The sequence below is a fragment of the Osmerus eperlanus genome, chromosome 8, assembly GCF_963692335.1.
Source record: "Osmerus eperlanus chromosome 8, fOsmEpe2.1, whole genome shotgun sequence".
Classification (NCBI taxonomy): domain Eukaryota; kingdom Metazoa; phylum Chordata; class Actinopteri; order Osmeriformes; family Osmeridae; genus Osmerus; species Osmerus eperlanus.
In genome coordinates, this window is record NC_085025.1 from 8,804,303 (window position 1) to 8,829,163 (window position 24,861).

Genomic DNA, 24,861 nt, shown 5'->3' on the forward strand with positions numbered 1-24,861 from the left:
CTGTAGCACAACGTGTGTTCCTCAGGTGAGGTGTGTGTGTGTGTTGGTTCTGACTCTAAGGCATCTCACAAGTAGAGTCATGAGATGCTAATAAAGAGAGAGGAAGCAAGAAAGAGAGAGAGAGGGTGGTGAGGTGAGAGAGGAATACAAATATTGAAGTCTGTTTCAGTCAAGATATTTCTCTAATGATATGACCAAACCAGGGAGAGTGTGTGTGTGTGTCTGACTGTCCGATGCACAGCTGGACCAATCTGAGAAGTTGTGAAGATCAAAGCTGGTCCACGTGTCTATCTGGTGGATAATTACTAACATATGTCACTCACTCTGTCTGAAATGGAATGTATGCTCTCTCTCTCTCTCTCTCTCTCTCTCTCTCTCTCTCTCTCTCTCTCTCTCTCTCTCTCTCTCTCTCTCTCTCTCTACAGACAACAACTGGCAGTTTTCCTTCAATGTCAAGTTCTATCCTCCAGACCCTTCTCAGCTTACTGAGGATATAACCAGGTACACACACACATCTGCACACACATACTCTCTCTCGCCGTGTGACCTTGGTTCTGGGTAGGAGTGGAGGTCTTTGCTTTGGCTGCAGATACATCCATTAACCCTGACACAGCTAGTCGATAAGGCACACAGACCCCCACTGCGGAACAAACACACACACTTAGACACACACACACATCCTGTTCTGGATGTCCCAGAGCCCCGGGCCAGAGAGTGTAATTGGCCGTGGAAGTGCTCTGCTTGATGGCTGCAGCTACACTGGATAGACACTGCAGGGTCTGCTGCTCATGTCACACACACACACACACACACACACACACACACACACACACACACACACACACCACCCCCAGGTTTCTCATGCATGGTAGAAGGCAGGCTGGGGAGATGTATAACATGACTCAGTCATAGCTGTTCACCCTCTGTCCTCCCTCCCTCCAGATACCTGCTGTGCCTCCAGCTGCGAGAGGACATCTCGTCAGGCCGCCTCCCCTGCTCCTTCGTCACCCACGCCCTCCTGGGATCCTATTCGCTGCAGGCCGAGCTCGGTGACCACGACAGCGACGAGTCCCGCCCCCCGGACTACGTCAGCGACTTCACCTTTGGCTCGGCCCAGGGCAAGGAGATGGAGGAGAAGGTGGTGGAGCTGCACAAGAGCCACAGGTAAACACACACCTGCACAAACACACACACACCCACCCACCCGGGCACAGACACAAGCAGAGCAGACCCATACACACATGTACACACACAGAGAGAGTGCGACAGAAAGAGATCAGACGTATCCAGCGTGGAACATGTCATGACCAGAGCACTGGACCCGCTGACCAGGCTTGCATCTCTCAGTGCTCTGTTTGTTTCTGTCCTCCTCATCTGTTGTTGTTTACTTGTTGGTCTCCAGGGGGATGACGCCCGCGCAGGCCGACGCCCAGTTTTTAGAAAACGCCAAGAAGCTCTCAATGTATGGAGTGGACCTGCACCATGCCAAGGTGACATCATCAGCCTGCGCCGACTCTCGCCAATGACCTCATACAAGGCCTGGTTCTGTCCTCGCGCTAACTTCATATCATGTTATGACATGCTAGCATAATTGTACAGGCTTTTAGGACCGTGTAGGCTGGGAGAGATGAGACGAGATGAGTTTGATAATGAGATTAAAGATGGGTGTCTGGACTGGCGTCTGCCTGTCTCGTCATCAGCAGAATTTCACTGCTTTTAACACACATGCACTCTACACACATGTGCACACATGCACACTCACACACAAACACACTCACACACAAACACACTCACTTATTTCTCAAGCCCAGAAGGCTGCTACTCGAACTCCTTTTACAATATCATGTAATCCTACTAACTGACTTAGTATTGACTGCCTGTCCCATAATCTAACCCTGCCTGTCTCTAGGCTGTGATGTAGTACTGTCTGTCCCTGCTCCGGGCCTTGATCTAACCCTGTGTCTCTGCCTGGTGTGTGTGTGTGTGTGGGCAGGACTCGGAGGGCGTGGACATCATGCTGGGTGTGTGTTCCAGCGGGCTGCTGATCTACAAGGACCGCCTGAGGATCAATCGCTTCGCCTGGCCCAAGATCCTCAAGATCTCCTACAAGAGGAACAACTTCTACATCAAGATCCGCCCCGGAGAGGTAGGGAGGGGGGTGGAGGAGGGGGGGGGGGGGGGAGGAAGGGGGGGGGGTAGTTGTTGTCTTGGTCACACCACCCTCTCCTGTGGGTTCCAGATGGAGCAGTTTGAGAGCACAGTGGGGTTCAAGCTCCCCAGCCACCGTGCTGCCAAGAGGGTGTGGAAGGTCTGCGTGGAACACCACACCTTCTTCAGGTAACTGCCCTCCTCTCAGTCTCTCCCTTTGTCTCTCTCAGCCTCTCTCTCTCTCTCTCTCTCTCTCTCTCTCTCTCTCTCTCTCTCTCTCTCTCTCTCTCTCTCTCTCTCTCTATCTCTCTTAACCTCGATCTCTCTATCTACTCTTTCTTCATGTATCTCCCTTTTTCTCTCAATCTCGCTCTCCCTCTCTTCATTTAGTCCTACTCTCTTTATTTCTCTTCTCGAGCTTTCTTTTTCTCTCTTTCTCTCCTCTGTCCCCCTTTTCCGTCACTCTCTCTGAACCTCTTTCTCTCCTTATCTCCCCCTTCCTCCCTCCATCTCTGTTATGAAGCATGCTAAGCTGTGTGTTATCTGGAGTGTGTTCTCAGTCTAGTGTGTAATTGGTTGGTCTCTAAGGAGGCAGGGTTTCCAGCCATGCCTCCCATCCAATCAGAGCAGCGTGTGCACACACACAAACACACAGACACACACACAGACATGTCGTATCCTGTAAGAAGTCATTCCTCTGTGTCTGTTGAAGAGGCACCTCCACACTGCAGACAGGCAGAGTGATGAAAGTCCCCCGGGTCCTACCAGCCCAACAAGCCCTCGGCAACGCCTCTGTTAAATGGGTTCCACCTGGAGTGTGTTTGTGCATGTATGTGTGCATGTGTGTGTGTGTATGTGTATGTGTGCATGTGTGTATGTGTGTGTGTGTATGTGGGTGTGTGTGTGTTGGCCCAGTCCAAATAGAAAGCAGACCCGACTCCGTGATCCCGACAGTTTAATCTTGCCTGTTGTTGTTGGCACGGCAACCAAGACCAAGACCCAGCCCCTCCACACACTAATGACATCATCGGCACTGCCCAGCCAATCACTGCCAGAAAACCCTCAAGTGTCCACCCACCCCTCCATCTGCTAATGGTCTGGTCCATGACTGTCAATGCTAACAACGTTAAATCATACTGGTTACTGGGATGGTCTGGAGGAGGGGGGAAACCTGATACTACTGGAGAGACTAGTAGAGATATCAGCACACATCTGGCCTGAGAACCTTCCCCCTTTGTCTGTACCTCTCTCTCTCTTGTTCTATATGTAAAGAGTTGCTGCTGTGTAAAATGGTATGAGGATAGGGTTAGAGCTATAAAGGATAGGGGCATCTGGAAAGTAGGACTTAGGGTTCGGTTCACTCACTGTAGTAGACAGACACTGACGACACTGATAAAGATGTACCTGTTCCCTCATGACTGGCCTGAATGAGCACACACGCTTGCACACACACAGACACGTGTCTGGTTCGCTTCAGTGACCTTATCTTTTGGGAAGCTGTGTGCGTCCAACATCGTCCGTCTAGTAAACAAAACAAATGTGAGTTTGCTTGTACGTGCACGCCTGTGTGTGTGTTCTGTACTAACACGCCCCCCCCCCCTCCTCTCTCCCTGTCTCTCAGGTTGACGGCTCCAGAGCAGCCCCCCAAGGCCAAGTTCCTCACCCTGGGTTCTAAGTTCCGGTACAGCGGGCGGACCCAGGCCCAGAGCCGCCAGGCCAGCTCCCTCATAGACCGGCCTGCTCCCTACTTCCAACGCACCTCCAGCAAACGCATCTCCCGCAGCCTGGATGGAGGTGGGACACACACACTCACACACACACACTGCAGTCACACACACACACTGTAGACACGCGCACTGCAGAGAGACACACTTGCACACACACACACTGTAGACACGCACACACACTGTAGACACACATGTCGCCGCGCACACACACACACACACTCTGTAGACACACAAACATGCTCTGCACACCAATGCTTAGAGGAACACACACATGCCTTTCTCTCACGGTACACGCCACAGTTTCGTCATTGTGGTTCCCTAGGTTGTTAGTATTTGCATACCTGGTCCATAGCCTTGGACAGCTGATAACAGTCGATAGCAGACACACACACGTAGGGAATGGCACTGCAAGATAGGTGGAGCGTAGAATCGCTGGGTGAAAGTGTGGAATGGGGGGCAGAGCTGTAGATGAGAGTAGAAAGAAAGGAAGAAAGCGGGCGAGCGCAACAGAAGTGTTGATCAAAGGAAAGTGTCTCCTGCATGAGCACGCTCAGCGTGTCTGAGCGTGCTCACCCAGTGTGTCTGAGCATGCTCAGTCAGCGTGTCTGAGCATGCTCAGACTGGTGGAGCGGAGCGGCCGTCAGCGACAGCAGCCCGTCCCTCACAGTGTGTCAGGGTTAGATACAGGAAATAGCAGCAGCATCTGTTTCCTGTCTGGGGGGCGGGGGGGACTGGGTCAGAACCAGGAAATGAGAGCTGCTTGGGGAGGCTCAGCGGGTCCAGAAGGGAGAGAGGCCTGCTGGAGAGGGTTCACTAGCCCAACAGGAGAGGGTGTGTTTGTGTAGGAGGTTTGGAGAGCTTTTGGAGGGTGTACAGTAGACGTGTGGATGTGTGGGAGTGGTTGTGTACATTGAAGGGGGGGTCAGTGTGTGTAGTGTGTGTTTGTAGAGTGCATGTGCATGCATAGAGCGTAGCTGCTCCAGCCTGTAATGGTGATATCAGGTTGCATTCTCACTGCATCATCCAATCACAGCTAAGCCCCAGGAATCCATGACGACCATATGGCTACGTCCAGTGTAGTCTTATCACGCTGTGGGTGGTCACACTTCACACACAACACACACTCTCATACGCTCTGCCATGTACACACACACACACACACAAGCACATGCTCAATACACACACAGACACAGGGGCATGTGCATGAAGATGCTCTAGTTGAGACATAAACACCATCTGACTGTTTTCCGAAGCGCTCCACATCTGAGGTGTCGAACACTGTTCTAAGTGATAGATATTCTAATTCTAAGTGTAGCTAGTTGTACATGTAGGCATAGTTACTGTACAAGCTAGGAATAGCTGCTATACATGTAGAGTACACTGTACAAACCGTGAACGTGTATCCATCCTTCAGTCATGGAGAGATGATGAAGATAAACAACACTGAAACTGTCCCGGTGGTAGACTGCCCTCTGCTGGACAGTCAGAGCTACTGCTCGAGATGTGTCTGAACATGATGACCTGACTGTGTGTGTGTGTGTGTGTGCGTTCTCTCTCCTCCCAGCTCCAGTGATCAATGTGACTGATGCAGACTCCGGCCCCACCTTCTCCTCCACCCCTGGGGAGAACGGACATGACCCCGCCCTCGAACTCAACTCTGACTCCAAGGTGAGAAAGAGCAGGCTGCTGGGACCAACTAACCTCTCTCACACACACACACACACACACGCTCTCACACACACACACACTCTCACACACACACACACTCTCACACACACACACACTCTCAAACACATTCCTCCCCCCCAGGAATAGCAGACCACCACATACGACTGCCGCTACCTCGTGATCACATGTCCAGCTCACAGGCTGTGTGACATCATGGGTTATACTCTGCCTAATACGACGTTACGTTTAATGAAGCTCAGCTGTGATTGGCTGTCAGATGACTGATTCTTACAGAGACGTTGTGCTGAAAAGGCTTCATCACACAAAGCTCCTCATCCAATAGCAGGTCAGCTTGCAGATGTCCTTGTCCAATAGCAGCTCAGGGTAACAATGTCCTCATCCAATAGCAGGGCAGGTTACGGATGCCTTCGTCCAATAGCAGTTCTTGTTATAGATCCTCTTTCTCTCTGTTTCTGCACTCTGCATGCCTACTGGTGATATCACTCTCTGTTGCACTGTAGTACCACACCCTATACTCCCCCCACCTGCCCCCCTCCCTCTGTCTGACCACACTATGCTGACCCCTGACCTGGTGGCCTTGTGTCTCACTGACTAATGCTGTGTTTCTCTCCTCTTTTCCCTTTCCTTTCCCTATGGTTTACCACACTCATCCTTTCTTTCTCTGGGTTTGTGGTTCTCTCTGCTTTCTTCCCAATGTTGCATGCACCTGCACCTGGCGTGTGTGTGTGTGCGTGCGCATACACGTCTGTGTGTGTGTGTGTACACCTCACCCCCACAGTCTATTTTCATGTTCCCTCTCTCGTTCTCCTCCTCCTCCCTCTCCTCCCTCCCCCCCGCCCTCGACACCATCTCGGAGCTCGATGTCCTATCAGATATCTCGGAGGACGACGCCCCCTCCTGGCCAGAACCCCCAGACTCAGACCTCCTGGGCAGCTCTGACTCCTCCCCCTTCCACCAACTGCCGCTTGCAGACTCCATGACTGCAGCACAGCTCCTCCCCCTGCCTCTAGAGGCCCCTCCACTTTCCATAAACCCCGACCTGTTCCCCCAGGCTTTCAGTTCAGAGCCAGAGGCGGAGCCTGCCGACCAGCCACCAGATGCAGCCTCTCAGTGGGGGCGTGGCTTCTCTCTGAAGGGTGTGGTTAAAGATGGCTGTCTCCGCCTCTCCAGCCTGAGTCTGCCTGCAGCCCTGCAGTGCCACCTCCCCAACTCTACCTCCTCACTCCTGCCCTGCCTCTTGCTCCTATTGGCTGTTCTCTTATCTGCAAGCCAATCACCTGTCTTGGCTCTGCTCTTGGCCCCGCCTCTTGCGCTGACTCTCTGCTACTTGGAGATCAGGGCATCCAATCGTCTGAGGGCTTGCTCAGAGTTGCAAGCAGATTGCTTGAGCCCTTTCCCTGACGTGAAGGATGTCATACCCACACACAAGCTCACCCCACTTCACCACTACCCTCACACACACACGCCCACCCCTCCTCACTGCTACCGGCAGCTAGAGCTGTGTGACCCTGCTGCGTAAAATATTCCCCCCTGCCCCTCCCCCGTCCTCCCCCTCCTCCTCTCACACCCGTCCTCCTCCTCTCACACCCGTCCTCCCCCTCCTCCTCTCACACCCGTCCTCCCCCTCCTCCTCTCACACCCGTCCTCCCCCTCCTCCTCTCACACCCGTCCTCCCCCTCCTCCTCTCACACCCGTCCTCCCCCTCCTCCTCTCACACCCGTCCTCCCCCTCCTCCTCTCACACCCGTCCTCCTCTCACACCCGTCCTCCCCCTCCTCCTCTCACACCCGTCCGCCTCAACTGTCCCCTATACTATACCCGCCCCCCTTGCCCCCCCACCTCTCTGCCCCCCGCGTGCTCTTCCTGTAATGCTGAATGTGCTGCACTTCCTCTCTCCCCCCCCCCCCCTCCTCTCTTCAACCCCTGACCCCTGGTTAGGTTTGACAGAAGTCAATTCCTTATATTGTCTAACCCCTCACCTGAGCCTCCCTCACCATGTACAGAGAGCTTGTCTGTCAGCCTGACGGTGTCCTTTAAGCAGCACATAGATGTACTCTGTTCTAACGTACCTGTCTGAAGGATGTAGTGTCCCTGTCCCTGTTCAGGTCACACTGCAGCGCGCCTCTGCTACTCAACCCTGGTACAGTACACCCTGGCATTGGTGACAGAAAGCACACTTGTTTTTGGATTCAATCCCCTAATGAGATTGGGCTTCAGAGACTAGCCACGCCCCCCGTATGCCCCAAGACCAGCATGCGCCATCATCGCGTCCCATCATGCCTCACTCTGTTGTGGGAGGAGTCTGATGCGACTCCCATCAGTCACATGACTCTTTGGCTGAAAGAGAAACAGCACATTTCCCGTCAGCCATGTCACCGTTTTTTTTCTCCCCACGATCATCCCCATGACAACGATCATGCAGGTAGAGGAGGCGGAGCCTGGGGCTGCGGCCACTCCCACTGGGACCAGTGAGGTCTGTCAGGGCAACGCCCTCTTTCCCATCATGCCTTTAAGCTAGCGTACAGATGTCTGGGTAGGGCAGGTAACTGACTAACCTATCATTCTCTCCCGCACGCGCTCAGAAGACAGGACAGACAAACTCCGCCCAGCTCCAGGTTGATTGATTAACCAGTCGAGTGACTGAGTATCTGTTGGTGTATTGGCTTGTCAATCATTTGGGGGTTTATGATTTCTCATCCTGTCTGTGTTGTGATTCGTCCTCTGGGATTTTGTTTTGCCGCTGGGTTCTGCTGTTGTTTTCTGATGCTGTTTGTTTGCAGTCATAAAAGCAAGTTTTGTTTGTGTGTGTTGGTTGTCATGGGAACATGGGTACCAAGCACTGCTGTCCTGTCCAATCACACATTACCTTACTGTCACATAACATATCTAGGACTACGATTTGTTCACTATGAGCCTATTCCTGAGACAATTTGATTGGCTCCGTCCAACTTGAACACAGCAGTGCTGGTACTCACCCCCCTCCACAGCTTCAACGCTGGCCCTGGTCATGTGACCCTGGTCAGGGCATCATGGCGCTACCTCAAGGTCAAGGGTAAAGGTCACGGTGACCCTTGACCTGTGACCTCTGCCTGCTGATTGGTTGAACACTGCAGCTGCCTCGCCTCCCCCTCACGTGTCCCTCCTTCTGATCCACAGAGCAAGCTGAGAGTGCAGGGGGACAATATTTATGTCAGACATAGCAATTTAATGTTGGAGGTTGGTACCGCGCTGTTGCTGGGAGACAATGATCCCAACCTCTACCTCTCTCTTCCAGGCTGCTTGCTCTCACTCTCTCAGGCTCTGTGTGTGTCCGCATGTGTGTGAGGTGTGTGTGTGTGTGTGTGTTGGGAAGCCCTGCATGATGGCGTGGGGTTCAGGGTGTTCTTGGTCGGGGTGGGTGCATGTGTGTGATGGGGGTGTGTGGGGTGGGGGGTGGGGGTGCATGTGTTTGACGCGGGGGCGGGGGCAGGGGGTCGGGCGGTGCCTGTCTTGCTCACAGGCATCGTCCTCTGTGTTGTATCGATTACATTGATCAGGTAATTGGTTGTATTGATCTCCCAGGGTGTTAACAGAGTCTAACCAGACTAACCCAGTTCTCCTGCTCACCCCCCTCCCCTCCACAGGGGGGTGTTCTGCTCTGGTTGGCTTGGAGTGATCTTCTGTGTCAGTCCGTGTGGTTTGATGTTAACACACTAAATACACCAGCCTGGCCCCCTGCCAGAGACCCGACACTGAGGAATCAAGGGCCTGCTGTTCTGTCAACTGTGAAAAGGTTCCCAGCCCCCCACCCCTGCTGGCCTGCTGCCGCTCAGCCTCCACCGTGGAGGAGGGAGGCAGCGACACCTCGTCACCATGGCAGCTCCTGGCCCCTTTTCACACTAGAATCTGGTTCATTCTGTTCTCCTGCTGGGTCAGCTTCTCTCCGGAGACAGCAGAGCTAGGCTCCAAACAGCTGGGTAGAACAAGCTAGGCTAGACCAAGGAAGAATAGAACCAGCTGGACTACAACCTGGGTTCCAAGGTTCCAGAGTTCCATGGTCTCTGGATTTCAGGGTTCCAAGGTCCGAGGGTTTTGAGAGTTTCGTTTCAGGGTTTTGAGAGTTGAGGGTTCCAGGTCTTTAGGGTTACTCAGTGTCTGGTCTACAGAGGGTGTCCACTGTCCTACTGAACTGAAGGGTTAAAATGGTGGCTGTGCCTCGTCTCACTGTTGCCTGACACACACACACACACACCATACACCCATCTGTAGTTCTGCATCGCCCCCTAGGGGTCATAGTCACTCCACAATCCCACTTGATCACAAACCATTGTATAATACCAGCATCAACATCATCCCAAAATATAAATAGTTCCATCTATGGCTCAGTGAGGCCAGGCGGCCATGATGTCTTCCTGGTTGACAGACTAATGTACTGTTAATGTTCCCTGTTTCCCCATGTCAACCCTGACCCCCCTCCCCCTCTCCTCCTCCCTTGGCCTGCGGTGGGTGTCCTGTCCTGGGGGTGTCTCCTCTCCTCTCCTGGGGGGCTAGGATCTGGATAAGACTCAGGACGAGGTGTTGAAGCACCAGGCTAGCATTAGCGAGTTAAAACGCAGTTTCATGGAGGCCACGCCGGAGCCTCGTCCCAGCCAATGGGAGAAGCGTCTCACGGCCAGCCCGGCCACCAGCCTGAGGCTGCAGGGACCAGGGGTACGTCCGTCTGCCCGTCTTCCGCCCGCCCCCTCAGCCCAACACGCACGCCCGTACCGTTAGTGTGTATCTGTCACTGTACGGAACCTGTGTGCTCCCCCTGAGCCGTCTGCACGTGTCTCTCTCTCTCTCTCTGTCTCTCTCTCCTCTCTCTCTGTGTGGCAGGGTGGGGTGTGGATCCCCCCCTTTAGCCATGTCTATGCTGTTCTAGAATGTACCATATCTACACTGCATCTCTGCTGTGTTACTAGGAGGCTGTGTTTCTGTGCACTGTGTGAGGACTTAGCATGTCTGGCTGACTGATTGACTGGATGTCTATCTGATCGACTGACTGACTGGATGTCTGCCTGTGTGTCTGTGCCTGTCTGTGTATAGATTTAGAGTGTTATAGACCAGCAATCCCAACTGGGATGGAACCTGTCTGTGCTTCTCACCTACTAGCCAACGACCAGAGGTTCTGTCTCAGCTCTCTGCCAACGAATGTTCACCCTCTGAACAGTCCTCCAACGACTGCTCACATCTGTGAACATTCAACCAATGACTAAGCTTCTCTCTGCTGTCTGATTGGTTGTTGCCTCTGCTCTGAGAACCTCTGTGTGTGAAGGTGCAGCCATGTCTGTGCTGGCTCCAGTCTGTGTTTGCTCTTCTTCACGTCACACAGGAAGTGATGTTCCACTGTTCTCCGGGACTGCCCGTGTCGGCGTGTTCGCTGTCTGATTGTTCACTGCTGTATTTTAGATCTGTGCTCACCTCACTTCCTGTGCTCACCTCACTTCCTGTGCTTGCTCACTTCCTGTTGTGCACCAATGTAACACCTCCCTCTCCTTTCAGCAGGACTCGCCTCAGTTTCAGTTGCAGTGTGTTTGCTGTGGTACATGTTCACATGCACACCGTGTAGGGTTGTAATATGTACATGTGTGCACATCTGATCCCTCCACCTTGCTAAACGACTAGCAGGTTCACATAAACACACAGACACACACACACACACACACTGCCAGTTGGGGATACGAGATCAAGTGTATGTGTGCGTGTGAGGGAAGATCTTTCCAGTGCTCTCTTTGCTTGATCGTGAAAGTGACGACCTCTGCTCTTTTTCCACTCAAATCTTCTTCGGAATCTTCCTTCCTTCCTGCTTTTCCATCTCTTCTCATTCTGTTCTCTTCGCTGTGTCTGTCCATCTTTGTTTGGCTCTGATCTGTCTGCTCTGTGTGCCTCTGCCCTGTATAGAGCTTTGAAGAGGAGATCAACTCCCTCTTGTTCAATAACCCGGCTAGCGTTTGCTCTGGTCTGGCGACCTCCTGCAGTACTTCTAGACAGACAGCAGGGGGCGATCTAACCCAGCTCACTGCTGAGGTGCAGCTTACCATTCTAACCTTAGTGTTCTGATATTAATGCTGAATTGGAATGCTAACTGCTAAATAACATGCTACGTCATTCATGGTGGTGATGACCTATCACATCCCACCAGGCTGACCAGTAACTGCTGCATGGCTGTTTTCTTCCATTCACACTTGTCTGTATCTTTTTCTGACTGCCTGTTTTCTGCCTGCTTTGTGTGTGTGTAAGTTTACGTATGTGTTTGCGTGAGTGTTGTTTGTGTGTGTGTGTGTGTGTGTGTGTGTGTTTGGCATGGTAGAGGTCATGTTTTACTTGAGTAACAATTGCCATGGTTACCTCTCCTTCCTCTACAGAAAACTCCACCCAGAACGGACTTGACTCTCCCTGACCTCAAAGACGTCAGCAAGGTGGTCCTCACTGCCCCCCCATCCTCTAACCCCTCCTCACCTCCTCCATCCCTAACCTTCAGCTCATCTATCCGTCTCATTACAGCCATCCTACCTGCCAGCACTTACCTGTCTCTCTTTCTGCAGCCCCCTCCCCCCTCTCTCTCTCTCTCTCTCTCTCTCTCTCTCTTTGTCTCACTCTTTCTACATCCCTCCCTCTCTGGAGGCAGTGATCTCCTGTGCGTCATCTCCGTTACAGCGCTCATATCAGCCATCGTGTCATTTTGTCTTTAAGTTGCTGTAATTGCTGTTTTTTGAGTTTTTGAGTTTGAGTTTTTGAGTTCTGTGGTGTTTATTTTGGTTTTGTTGTTTTTCTCTCCATGCGTGTGTGTGTGTTGCCATGGTGACAGCAGGCTGAGGTAGAGGTAGAGGAGACAGTGGTCATCCAGGAAGTCAGGAAGACCCCCAAGCTGCCATGCCCCACCCCCGAGCTAGTGGTTACCGCTGCCGTGGAGACTGAGCAGCCTCCACAGGAAGTGGAACCAGAAGTGAACCAGGAAGCCATACAGGAAGTGGAATCGGAAGTCAACCAGGAAGTAAATGAGGAAGCCAACCCGGAAGTGAAAGAGGAGACGAGGAGGGCAAGCATGTCGTCTGAGAGTGAGAGCGAGGAGGAGGCAGAGTACCATCCTCAGGTCGAGGTCAACACCTCCGTCAACCAGATCAGGGAGGAGCCTGAGGAGGAGGAGAGAGAGGAGAAGGAAGATCAAGAGGAGCTGAAACAGGAGGAACAGGAGGAAGATCAAGAGGAGCTGAAACAGGAGGAAGATCAGGAGGAGGAGAAACAGGAGGAACAGAAGGAAGAGGAGGAGAAAAAGGAGGAACATGAAGTAGAACCAGAACCATCTGAGCTCCCCGAGCCCCAGCTTCCCATTGTTGAGACAGACCAATCCCCTGCAGTTGTTCTGGCGTCAGAGGCGGTGCCTGTAGCAGAGGAGGAAGGGAACACCGATGACCCCATGATGACCCCTGAAGAGGCCCCCAATGGCCACCCCCACCCCCAAGACCCTGCCCACTCTGAGGGCCTGCCCGGATTGGTTGCGCTGGAAGAGGAAGAGGTGGAACCGAGAGTAAATGGAGAGACGGAACGCCACCAACCCCAGGTTATATGTTGCTCTGAGGTAATTGGCCAATCCCAGAGCTACATAGTGCAAAGTCCTGCCCCCTTCCTACTGCCTACGCACCTGTAGCTCCTCCCACCCCGTGACCTACCCACATGCACATCTTCACACCTTTCCCACCATCTCGTGTATCTGCTCCACACACCCACCTTCATATACACTGGCTCTTCCAGTTCCGCTGCCTCCCCCCTCTAAGTACATGCTGTTCCAGCCGCCCTGCTGTTCCAGTCGCTCTGCCTCCCCCCTCAGTTTCCCAGCTCAAAGACAGCTCGGGAGCAGGGCAGTCCTGCTCTCAGCCCCACCTTAGGGTCGCCTGGTCTCAGTCTACCATCTCCTCTGTTGCTTCATTCGACTCTACTGTTACTGTCTCCATCACTGTGTGACATAGCCTCCATACCCCCTCTTGTTCCTCTGGTGTTCTCCCTGGGTTCCTCTGGGGTTCTCCTTGGGGTTCTCCCTGGGTTGTCCTGTGTTTAAATGCTACATAGAAATGCATGGCAGTAGAAGTGCTTTTTACTGCATGCTGTGTGTGTGTGCAACTACTTGTGAACAGTGGTTTGTTGATAGTGTGTGTCTTCATTAAGTGTTTGGGGCGATGATGGGTACTATTGGGTCTAAATCACCATGACAACAGCCTTTTCTAGAACATCATTCTACCAACCACTTACTGAAACTGCTCTGTGATGGTTTGCTCATCCCGGGGGTCATCTCTGTGATCGTTGGCTCATCCCTGGGTTCAATAACTGCATGTGTGTGTGTTCAGTGATGTCGGTTTTCAGTTAATTTCCTCATGTCTATCAGTAAAGCAAGAAGCATTGTTCGTGTCATCTGCATGCGGTTTCACTCAAGGCAGCTTGCACGCGATAGGCTGTCTGCTCGGGCCAGGTCGTGTTTGGGTGGCTAGATTGGAGCTTTGCTTGTTGTGTGTATTCATGTTGTGGTCCTGGTAAAAGCTGAGATGACATGTGGTGACCCTGCCTCTCCTTGCATGTGGTATTACTGTGGTAGAGCAAGCTTAATGCATGGGGCCCTGTGTGTGTGTGTGTGTGTGCCAACCTAACTCCTGCTCTATCCCCCAGCCGCCCGTGGTGAAGACTGAGATGGTGACCATCTCCGACACGTTCGCTGCTCAGAAGACAGAGATCGCCACCAAGGAGGTCCCCATCGTCCACACAGAGACCAAGACCATCACCTACGAAGCTGCACAGGTAGCCTCACACTGGGTGTGCACACTCTGCAGAGTGTGTGTGCACACTCTGCAGTGTGTGTGTGCGTGTGGTTGTCTTAAGATAGTCCAATCTAGACGTTTCTACTGTCTACTAAACTATTTATTTGCATTCATGTACCGATTTGCCACCTTCAGTGGGTAGTTCTTTGTGTAATGTAACTGTGTGTGTGTGTGTGTGTGTCTCATCAGTTGGACGGGGGAGCCGATGGGGAGCCGGGTGTTCTGATGACAGCCCAGACCATCACCTCTGAATCCCTCTGTACCACAACCACAACACACATCACCAAGGTACACACACACACACACACTCATCAACAAATTACATACGCAAACACATACATATCCAAGATACATGCACACACACTTCACTAAGATTCACAGTCACAAATGATCATTATTCATATCTTGAAGGTACACATTTGTACAGTGACACCGCCAGGATAAACACATGCATGTCACCATGGTAACAACATAAATCACCGTGGTAACTGCACATCTCCATGGTAACAGACCAGCTCTCTCTCTGGTCTGTAGGGTTTTCTGTGTGTGTGTATTGGTCATAAGGTATTCTGGCCTCTGCACCCTTCAGGCCTAATATATACAGTAGGAGTCAGGAGGAGAAGGAGAGGACATGAGAGGAGAGGATAGGAGGAGAAAACCCCATCTGGATCTTTAACAATTTATTCTCATGTTCAACAAATATCTACCAGCATCCACAGTAATGTTGCTAGGGTAGCGGTTGCTTGGTGACTGTCCTACAATGTAAAGATTGAATTGACTCCACTACACCAGAGAGAAAATAAAAACGAAAAACAATGTTTATGTGGTGAATTATTGTTTATTATTGAAAAGGAAATCCAAATATCCACCACATGCCTATCTCGAGAACAAGATGTTTCATGATGTACATGTTTAAGGGAGAGCAACCTTAGCTATAGTGCTGTAATAGGAATCTTACCTGGTCGTTATCTATGGCTGACCACAGTGGAATAATAATTATTCCATCAAATAAAAACTGAGAGCATGTTATTGGTTCTTGGTTTGACCAATAAGAACCTGTTGTTGTTTCTAGACACTAAAGGGCGGCCTATCAGAGACCAGGATTGAGAAACGCATTGTCATCACCGGAGACTCTGACATTGACCATGATCAGGTGAGACACACGCACACACACACTCTCTAGCTCTTATCCCCACACAGTCTCTCTCTTTCTCTCTTTCAAACACACACACACAGATCACCTCTAAGGCTTTCGGGGGGACCCACACACCTCCCTCTGTAGGAACTACAAGGTCTGTCACACACTGCTGCATCCACGCAGGAGATGAAACATCCTCAGATCCAGGCTGAACCCTAACCCTAGAGACAGTTGCTATGGCAACCCTGCACCATACCATTTGCTGGTATGCATGTCATAGAAGATCCCCCCCCCCCCCCAAAAAAAACCCACAGCTGGTATGCAGATATCAGACAGAGTCCATACATGAGGTACCACCACACGTCCCTGGTGTAGCCCCTTCCCCCCTCCCCCAGGGTCCTACATGGGCAGACGTCCAGCTCTACCATGTGACCTCCCCGCTCCTCCATCCCCACATCCATCTTTAGTTGGTTTGCTTGTTTGCTTCTCAGTTTTTGTTGTTGTTGTTTGTTTGTTGGTTGCCTTTGTTGCTGCACTCCTTTATTTCTGTTAACTCCCTGGTGTCCCGTCTCTCCCCGGCCGTGCTGCCCCCCTGTGGTGGTGGTGTCCCACTGCAGGCCCTGGCCCAGGCCATCAAGGAGGCCAAAGAGCAGCACCCTGACATGTCAGTGACCAGGGTGGTAGTTCACAAGGAGACGGAGCTGGAGGAGGAGGGGGAAGGAGGGGAAAACTGAGGTGAGGAAGAGGGGAGGATTGAGGTGAGGTGGGAGGACTCGGGGTGAGGAGAACGTCTCCATACCTGACCAGGGGGATATTGACCAGCTCGGTCCAGCTCCACTGTTGGCGGATGCAGGTTTAACCCTTTACCTCTCTCTACCCCCTGCCCCCTTCCTCTCTCCCCTTCTATCATTCTACCAACCTCTCTCTATCCCAGAGTTGAAGAGCCTGTGAGGTCCATATATGGATGTATGTTGTCACTCCCACATCAGTGTCAGAGAGTCTGTCTGGAGAAGAGGAGGAGGAGAAGAGGAAAGAGGAGGAGGAGGAGAGACTGACCCTCCTTTGTGTCTGTGCATCACACACCTTCCTGTTTCATAATTCTGAAGAGAACCACTTAGCTAACATTCGTAGCTTGTCTTTATTTTTTATTTTTTTTAGTGCTTTTTGCAAAAAGAAGAAATGTCTACCATATTGAGAATGAGAGAGGCCAGGATTAGGATAGAACATGGTCCTGTATACCACCTTCCCTATGTACAGATGCTCTTAGAGTGAGGGAACAGTCCAGTGACATCATCTACCTGCGCCCATGGCATTCAGTCAGCCGGCCAGTAGGACGGCATGGCGGAGCTCGGAACTCACTGGCGTGCCGTGTTGTCATGGTAACACGTTAATCAGTTTACCGGGGGTGAGGAAGCAGGAAGATCAATTGTAATTGGAGGAGAGTTTTCTAGGGACCAATCAAGGTGAGGATGGGGCACTGTGTCATCTTGTACATTTACAGAACAGTGCCAACAAACACACACACACACACACTCAGCATTCTACTATGCAGTCTGAACATTCCACTAGAGGCAGTTACTATCCCTCTACCTCCCTCACACAAACACAAATAAATAAACATCATTTTAACACTGGGCAGCTTGGGATCATATTTACTTTTCCAAACCTTTTCTGGACCATAAGTAAGAAACATATTTGTAGAGAAACATTCTTATAATCTGTTTTTTGTTTGTTTTCAATCTTTTATTTCTCTCATCTGTAAGCTGATTTTAGAGCTGAGTTCTAGTTCCCACTTTTAAATATTTTTAATATATTTCAGAAGTTTTTTTGACAACTAAAAAAAGAAACACATGATAAATTGAACTGCCACCATATTAGTTTACCACTAGACGATGGAGGAGCTTGTTGCTATGGCGATCTTCTACTTGACCAGCCTCACCCCCACCCCCCATGTGACCTGAACCCTGTGTAGACCATACAATCGTAGATTTTTAGCAGCTTGAAGATTGTGTTGTGTGTCATCCCCCCTGCACCCCCCCCCCTCTCTCTGTAACACTGTTGGAATAAAGGGTTGTTATTCTCTACTCAGACCTCTCTGACTGGCCTGATTGTGTCTCCGGTTCTCACATTAATCACAGATCAATAACAGTGTCTATCCTCATGGTAAGGGATTATCATGTCACTTTGATTACTGATCAGAACTCTAAAACTGAGAAACAGTCTCTTCAGTGAACGTGTATGTTCTCTGTGTGTGTGTGAGGTCTCTGGTGTGTGTGTGGTCTCAGGCGTGTGTGTGTGTGAGGTCTCAGGTGTGTGTCTGTGTCCCCGCCCTCCGTCTGTTTCTAGGGGGCAGACGTCCGTAGGCCAGCCTATAGGCAGTGGTCCTGGGGTTGGGGGCGGAGTCTAGCTCCTCTTCAACTGTGGAGAGACATTGTGTGTGTTACACCAGGTGTGTGTTTGTGGAGAGACATTGTGTGTGTTACACCAGGTGTGTGTTTGTGGTGAGACTAAAGATAGTTGTGTGTTTGTGGTGAGACTAAAGAGAGGTGTGTGTTTGGAGGCTGGAGAGAAGTGTGTGTGTGTTTGTTTCCTCCCAGCAGAGTTGGACCTCTTTCAGTAACCACATCAATACTGAAGAACTGAAGAGGAGCATCGACCAGTCAGCCTCCACACACACACACACACACATCTCTTTTTTCTGACAAACTCTCTCTCCAGTGTTAGACTTTTAAGTAGCGGTCAAACCAACTTGGATCATGAAGGAGCCTGTTGCACACTGCTGCAGTTTGCAAGCCACTAGCTGTGTTTCTGTGTGTCACACCTTGGTTTGGAGTGTAGGCATTTATGACCTTGTTTGTATGTGTATGGGTGTGTGTGTGTGTCTCACCCAGCTTGAGCCTCCAGCAGAGGCAAAGCAGCAGCATCAGTAGCAGCAGAGTGACAGGCAGGAAGATGCCAGCCCACAGCAGCCAGCCAGGGGCCTCTCTCAGGAGCAGGGTCAGGGAGGCCAGGGCCATGCTGGGTCAGAGGGCAACCCGGCTGCTACTGGAGAGGTGTGTCTGGTAGGAGACTGCAGGGTAGGTCACAGCAGCAGTGTTGGGACGTGTCCCACCATAGAACGGTGCAGGGTAGGTCCTGGTCAGGACTGTCCCACACTAGAACGTGAAGGCAAGTTTGGAGGTTCTTCAGGCAGCCCGGTCGGTCTGGAGAAAGATGGAGATACTAGGTCACCTTCTGACTATAGCTTTGAAGGTTGCTAACTCTTAGCCGTGGGCTAACTGTTGTGCTATGTTACCTCTATTGTAGTGCTAGGCTAACTCTTTAGCAGTGAGCTAACTGTAGTGCTGGGCTAACCAAGTAGCAGGAAGCCAACTCTGCTGGTCTTAACTGTAGGAGTTGACGTGTCTCGAAGTTCTCCCAATACTCTCTGTCGCCAAGTTTTCTGCTGTAGAAATAGCAGCACTGCCACAGACAGCTAATGATGACGCCGTGGACTTTGTTCAGCTCAAACAACCCCATGATTACTAAGAGGATTGACCAGGAGGGTTAATGGTTACCCCAGAGGGGAGGAGGGCTGGAGGGTCGTTGACCTCTTAGCAGTATGAGTATGATCATTAATGCATGATGATTATGTCATCTCAAGAGTCACTGAGATTGGCTGTTGTGAAGGTGTGTTGTGAGGTTGTTGGAATCTTGTGAGGGTGTCAGTGTGGTTGACTGTTGAGTGATTGCTTGGCTGTTGAGTAGAGGATAGTTTAGTGAAGTGATCTGATCAGAAACATTGTTCAGAGATAAAGTGAAAATGTGAAACCTGTATTGTTTTTGACGGTCTCCTAGCAAGGTTTATGTGTTCATTCCAGACATCTCTCCTTTTTTTCAATTTTTGTTGCATGTATGTCAGAAATATTAGATTTTTGGTTGCCATGTGCAGTCACTCCATAGGCTCTAGCAACTGACGTCAAAGTTACAGTCTTGGGAAGCTGAGAGGTGATCCACAAGATTTAGCAGATTATAGATACACCTCTTCACTGATTGATCAGGGATTCAGAATTTCATGCGCACATCTGTAGAGGACTGCCTAGCAGTCTGTGTATTAATAATATATTTTCTATGTGATCTGAGATTCTGCCCTCCCTTGTAATCAGTGTCTTAATCATCAAAGCCTTGTTAATGATCATCATCAGGATTAAATATAACTCTGGAGGGCTGATAGCCAATCAGAGGTCTTAATCAGAACGACAGGAAGTTCCCGTTGCGCTTGAAAACATTCTTAACCGACCAGAGCTTGTAATTAGGCAAGCCACACACTTTTTGTCAACACTAAATAAATACCTCTCTCTCTTTGCATCTCTTTCTCCTCCTCTCTCTCTTCCTTTCTTTCTCCTGCCTCTTTTCCCCTCCTCTGTCCATCCCTCTCTCTTTCTTTCTCTGTCTCTCATTCTCTCTTTCTGTGCCTCTCAGCATCTCACTCCACTGCCACCCTCTCACATCACACAGGGCTGTTTATCTGTCCCCATTTTCGGATTCTGTCACCACTCTCTGTCTCTGTCTCTCTGCAGCGTCTTATCACGCCATCTGCCCTGTCTCTCACGTCTCACACATGCCTGTCAGTCTGCACACACTGTACAGAGAACCAATTGCAGGTGTGTATATGCATGGGAGCACGTGCATGTGTATGTGTGTGTGTGTGTGTGTGTGTGTGTGTGTGTGTGTGTGTGTGTGTTAGGGAGCCAAAGATGTATGTCTTGTCTGTAATCATGGGTGTGTTTTTGTTGTCTGTTTAAGGTTCGGGACCTTTGTGATGGGCTGCCTGAGGAGACCCACGATGATGCAAGCCTTTCCGTTGTCTCAGCCTTCGCCCTAGCAGGAGAGAAAGGGGGGAGTTAGAGAGGAACAGAAAGCAATGGAGAGCAAGAAAATATAGAGTGTATGAAGGAGTGCGAGGTCTCTTCAAGCCCTTGCTTCTGACCACAATAACAGAGCCAGACATTTGAAGTGGAGAATGCCAGGAAAACAGATCCAATGAGTCAACACCAGAGGACAGAACAGTGTTCCAGCTGGCCACTCTGCTGTCTCAATTGGCTGGTGACTGTGGAGAGGAGCCAATCAGAGATTAGTAGTTGCCAGCTGAGGTCTCTTCATCTTAGATCCATATACTTGTGCCCTGGGGATCCAGGCCCACTGAGACTCAGAACTCCTCCCTGCTTCAGTGACAAACCCAGCCATGGACGGAACTGATTAGAGAAGGAATGTGTTTTAATAACTCAGAACAGATGCATGAGAAGGTTCATTTTTTCCTCTCTCTTTTGTCATCTTTTTCTCAGTCCTTTCTATCTCTCATTCTCATGCTCAGCTCTCTCTCCAGCTCTCCCTATCTCTACCTCTCTCGACTTCCCTCTCTCATCTCTCCTCTCATCTCTCTCCTCCCTTCCCTCTCTCTCCGTACCTCCCTCTCTTCTCTCTCCCGACTCCCACTACCAGTAACTAATTCCAGAACAGGGATGTTGCTGTGAGGTTGGGCAGCACAGCTCCCTATCTATCAGTCTTGTTTATGTAGTGAGGCAGTCTTATTTACAATGATCCTCTACTGACCAATGCAGGCAGATGGCCTATCTTCTCCTGTGTTGTATCTGTTACCCTGTACTCCTCCCACAGCTCCTTTATAACCTGCTCAGAACAGACACGTCCAAAACATGAGCTGGACAGCACCTCTTCTGAAACAAGCTGACCAGGTTCTGTCAAACTGATGAGATAAAGAAACCTCCTGCTGAATTACCCAGGACGCACTCGTCATCCTCAAGACGACAGTATCTGAAAAAGAGCTTTGGGAATTCAAAAAAAGCTATATGCTATCAGATGTCCAGTATATTATTGGTATAAAACACACAGCACCACATCTGTCATGACTATTCAATGACACGGAGAAGCAAAAAACTAATGAGATAATTGGCAATTAATCTGCTGTTTGTGCTTTGATGGAGGAGGAGGGGCGGGTGTTTGTGTGGGTGTGATTGAGGTTGTGGGGGGGTTCCAGCAGCAAAGAGCATTGCTATAGAAACGGCATGCGCATCAGAGCAGCTCGGCTCTGTTTGAAAGGTTCAGGTCCCACTGTCCTCAGCTGTCATGGGGTTCTCAACCATTCAGTGTTGATCTTCAAATCACTACTTTTTAATATATTTAAGTATAATGAAAGTGTAATCCTGCCCACATTTCTGGTGTTACGTTTTCAAGTGGGGTCACCGAAAAGGATTAATCAATAAACCTCCTCTTCTCTCCTCTTCGGTCTTCTCTCCTCTCCTCCTCCCCACTCCCATCTCTTGGGATTAGGGGTGTACTATATAAGGGTTACTATGGTATTAATCCTCTTAGACTTTCTTTTTAATTTAGAGCTTCATTACTGTGATACTCCTGGAGGGCATGACCACCCCTACAGAGACTGAGGGAGAGGAGAGGAGAGGAAGATAAGCGGAGGAGAGTGGATGAGAGTGAAGGAGAGGAGTGAGGTCAAGTGAGGTCAAGGAAAGGCCAGCAATACATACAATTAATGTGTTTTAAGGGTCAATAAAGCTACACCTTACCTACACCTTAGTGACCAGAGATGATCAGACCCTCTCTCTCTTTCTCATACACACATGGCAAGGCCATTTAGTTTGTGAGATCAGATTGAACTCACAAACTAATATTCAGCCAATGACTGTGAGTCAGAGAACCCAAACCAAACCTCAACTAAGCTGACCTCTGAATCTCGCCCCCCCCCGTATCTCTCTCTCACACACACACACACACACACACACACACACACACACACACACACACACACACACACACACACACACACACACACACACACACACAGAAGCAGTCGCAGAGGCATGTGGATGCTCAGGCTCTACATTATTCATTCTCATTGCATCGTCGAATACTGAAATATTTATATAATCATGATGAGAGAAAGAAAAGTCAGTGAAGTGTAAAAAGAGAAAAAGGAGTGAAAAGGAGACCTTGGGAGGGCTGCTGGTGTGCCAAGCTCAACTGTACTTTAATAAAAACAGAGAACCTGTCTGTACGTATGTGCGTATGGACATGTTTGTGTGTGTGTGTGTGGATGGATTCGTATTTGTGTGCTTATGTATGTGTGGCTTGGTAAATGTGTGTGGGTGTGTATGTTTCCCAGTGCTGGATGGTTGTGTTCTCACCAGGAGAATGGGGCTAGTTGTCGAAATGAACCAATTTCAACCAATCAGAGTCTTTATGGTTTCTGCCTCCCTCCGTCACCTCCGTCTCACAAATGGTTTCCTAAGATGAGATGGATGGAGAGATGGATCCATCCGCCTGGCTGCCAGCAGCACTGCACTCCTCCATGAACCCTGAAGAACGTTTGGATTGGTTAGATATTGGACTCCACCAGTGATGGAGCTTGTATGACACTGCAGGGCTAGCAGAGACAGCGCTTCTCTGGGAGCAACCATCCTGTTACCTGCTTCCTGCCTCTCTCATCCAGTGTGTGACTTTATCATCAGGCATGTCACAGATGTGTGTGCCAACGGATGGCTGTGGCCGAGACTGGGCATGGAGGACAGTCACTCAGTCACTCAGTCACTCAGTCACTCAGTCACTCAGTCACTCAGTCACTCAGTACAGCTCATTCACATGAATGAGGAAGAGTATGATGAACTGATGTGTGTGTGTGTGTGTGTGTGGGGTGGGGGTGTACCAGGTAAGATAGTTAGATGGTTGCAGAGGGGAGAGACCTCCATGGGGGATGGAGGATGATGCATCTAGGGTTGGAGGACAGAGGGAGGGGTGTGAGTAATAGAGATGGAGGGGTGAGAGGGAGGGGAGGGATGGGAGGGGGGTGATGGGAGAAAGAAGTGTGAGAGATAGCGGAGAGTGGGGAATGATGGGTAAGGGGTGAGATGGGGGAAGTGAGCGGGACGAGGCAGAGGGGGGTGGGTGAGACGCTGTCTGTGGCACTCCACCCGCACTCTTCTTCCTCCCCTCTATCTCCCCTGTCTCTCTCTCCCTCCTCTCTCTCACTTCTCTCTTTTCCCATTTTCTGTCTCTTCCTCCAAACTTGAATTAGCTTGTTAGTAGAGGGGCTTTCAGAAACCTCCTCCCCTGTGATTGGACGTGTTGGCGGGCCGGAAGAGAGGAAGTGGGTCTGAGACTCAACCCCCCTGGTCGGACATCGACGGCCACCCAGGGGGTCGTTACCCTCACAGAGCTACCCCTATTAAACCACAGCTACACGGTCCGATTGACTAGTGATACTTACATGTGATGTGCAATAGAATAGGTTTAGGGTTAGTATGTAAAACAGTTTTCATCTCGGCTCAAGTTTCTGGTCCTTCTCCATCCACATTCACACACATACACTCACGCACACACGCACACACACGCACACACACACGCACGCACACACACAGCGTGTTAGTCCACCCAGCCCTGCTCCCTCTCAGCTTCTCCCCTGGCCAAGTGAAAGAGAGTCACATATAAATCATTAGGTGGAGCTGGGACACGTATCCTAACCTGAACAGCTGCCATGACAGTCACTCTTGTATGAGTCACTATCTGTCTGTTTCCAGTATGTACTTCTGTGCCTATTTATATACAGCATGAACCACTGTATTTGTTGATATGCAGCATTCTCAACTGTACATGTTTGTATACAGTCAGCAGTAGTCATATGTTGTGCACCCCAGCTGTGTGTTCCTCGTTCATTGCTATATGAGGAACTACTCTGCAGATGAGCTGTTTGTAACTGGTAGTTTATGATAGGTTTCATCTCCATTCACGTGACAAGGCTCTGACATCAACACAGACCGTGCCTCAAGGATGTGGACAACACACACAAATGCACGTGTGGACACACACACACACATATAAATACATAACACGATCTGCATTAGTGGTGGGTAAAGATGAACACAGTTTCACTCTCAACTTGCACTTGAGATCTCAAATGTGGACTGTTGATTCAATTTGCGTGAAAAGAGCTATACGATTGGTGTTCATTCAGGAAGCTCAAACTAAGAGAGTGTGGGACAGGAAGTGATCTGTTTTGATAAGGAGTCCCACGTGAAGTCGGATTGTGGTATATTACATCCTACCCACGCTGCACCTGAACAGTGATCACCAGACTCATTTCCCAGGAGTCTCAGAGGGAGCAGAGCTGCGTTCTGAATTGCTTGCTAGATGAAGAGATCATTTCTTTCTCATTCTGATGGTTACAGTGCAGAATGTTCACACACACATAAATGAGAACACACACAGAAACACACGCATACACATTGAAATGAAATGTCTCTAAAGACTGACAAGATCCCTCCCAACAC

General features: G+C 50.3%; 1 protein-coding gene across 1 annotated transcript in view; it reads left to right on the forward strand.

Moving 5' to 3' along the window:
- Positions 1–16,645, forward strand: part of epb41l2 (erythrocyte membrane protein band 4.1 like 2) — a 29,935-nt gene extending 13,290 nt beyond the window's left edge. Inside the window, exons 6-23 of the mRNA XM_062467086.1 lie at positions 426–501; positions 943–1,164; positions 1,403–1,490; positions 1,994–2,146; positions 2,240–2,337; positions 3,770–3,942; positions 5,440–5,543; positions 7,986–8,036; positions 8,146–8,178; positions 8,720–8,779; positions 10,094–10,252; positions 11,947–12,000; positions 12,390–13,160; positions 14,240–14,368; positions 14,578–14,676; positions 15,461–15,541; positions 16,144–16,261; positions 16,461–16,645. Coding sequence (XP_062323070.1) covers positions 426–501; positions 943–1,164; positions 1,403–1,490; positions 1,994–2,146; positions 2,240–2,337; positions 3,770–3,942; positions 5,440–5,543; positions 7,986–8,036; positions 8,146–8,178; positions 8,720–8,779; positions 10,094–10,252; positions 11,947–12,000; positions 12,390–13,160; positions 14,240–14,368; positions 14,578–14,676; positions 15,461–15,541; positions 16,144–16,260 — 2,468 coding nt within the window. The 3' untranslated portion in view covers position 16,261; positions 16,461–16,645. The remainder of the gene's footprint in view (positions 1–425; positions 502–942; positions 1,165–1,402; positions 1,491–1,993; positions 2,147–2,239; positions 2,338–3,769; positions 3,943–5,439; positions 5,544–7,985; positions 8,037–8,145; positions 8,179–8,719; positions 8,780–10,093; positions 10,253–11,946; positions 12,001–12,389; positions 13,161–14,239; positions 14,369–14,577; positions 14,677–15,460; positions 15,542–16,143; positions 16,262–16,460) is intronic.
- Positions 16,646–24,861: the final 8,216 nt, after the last annotated feature.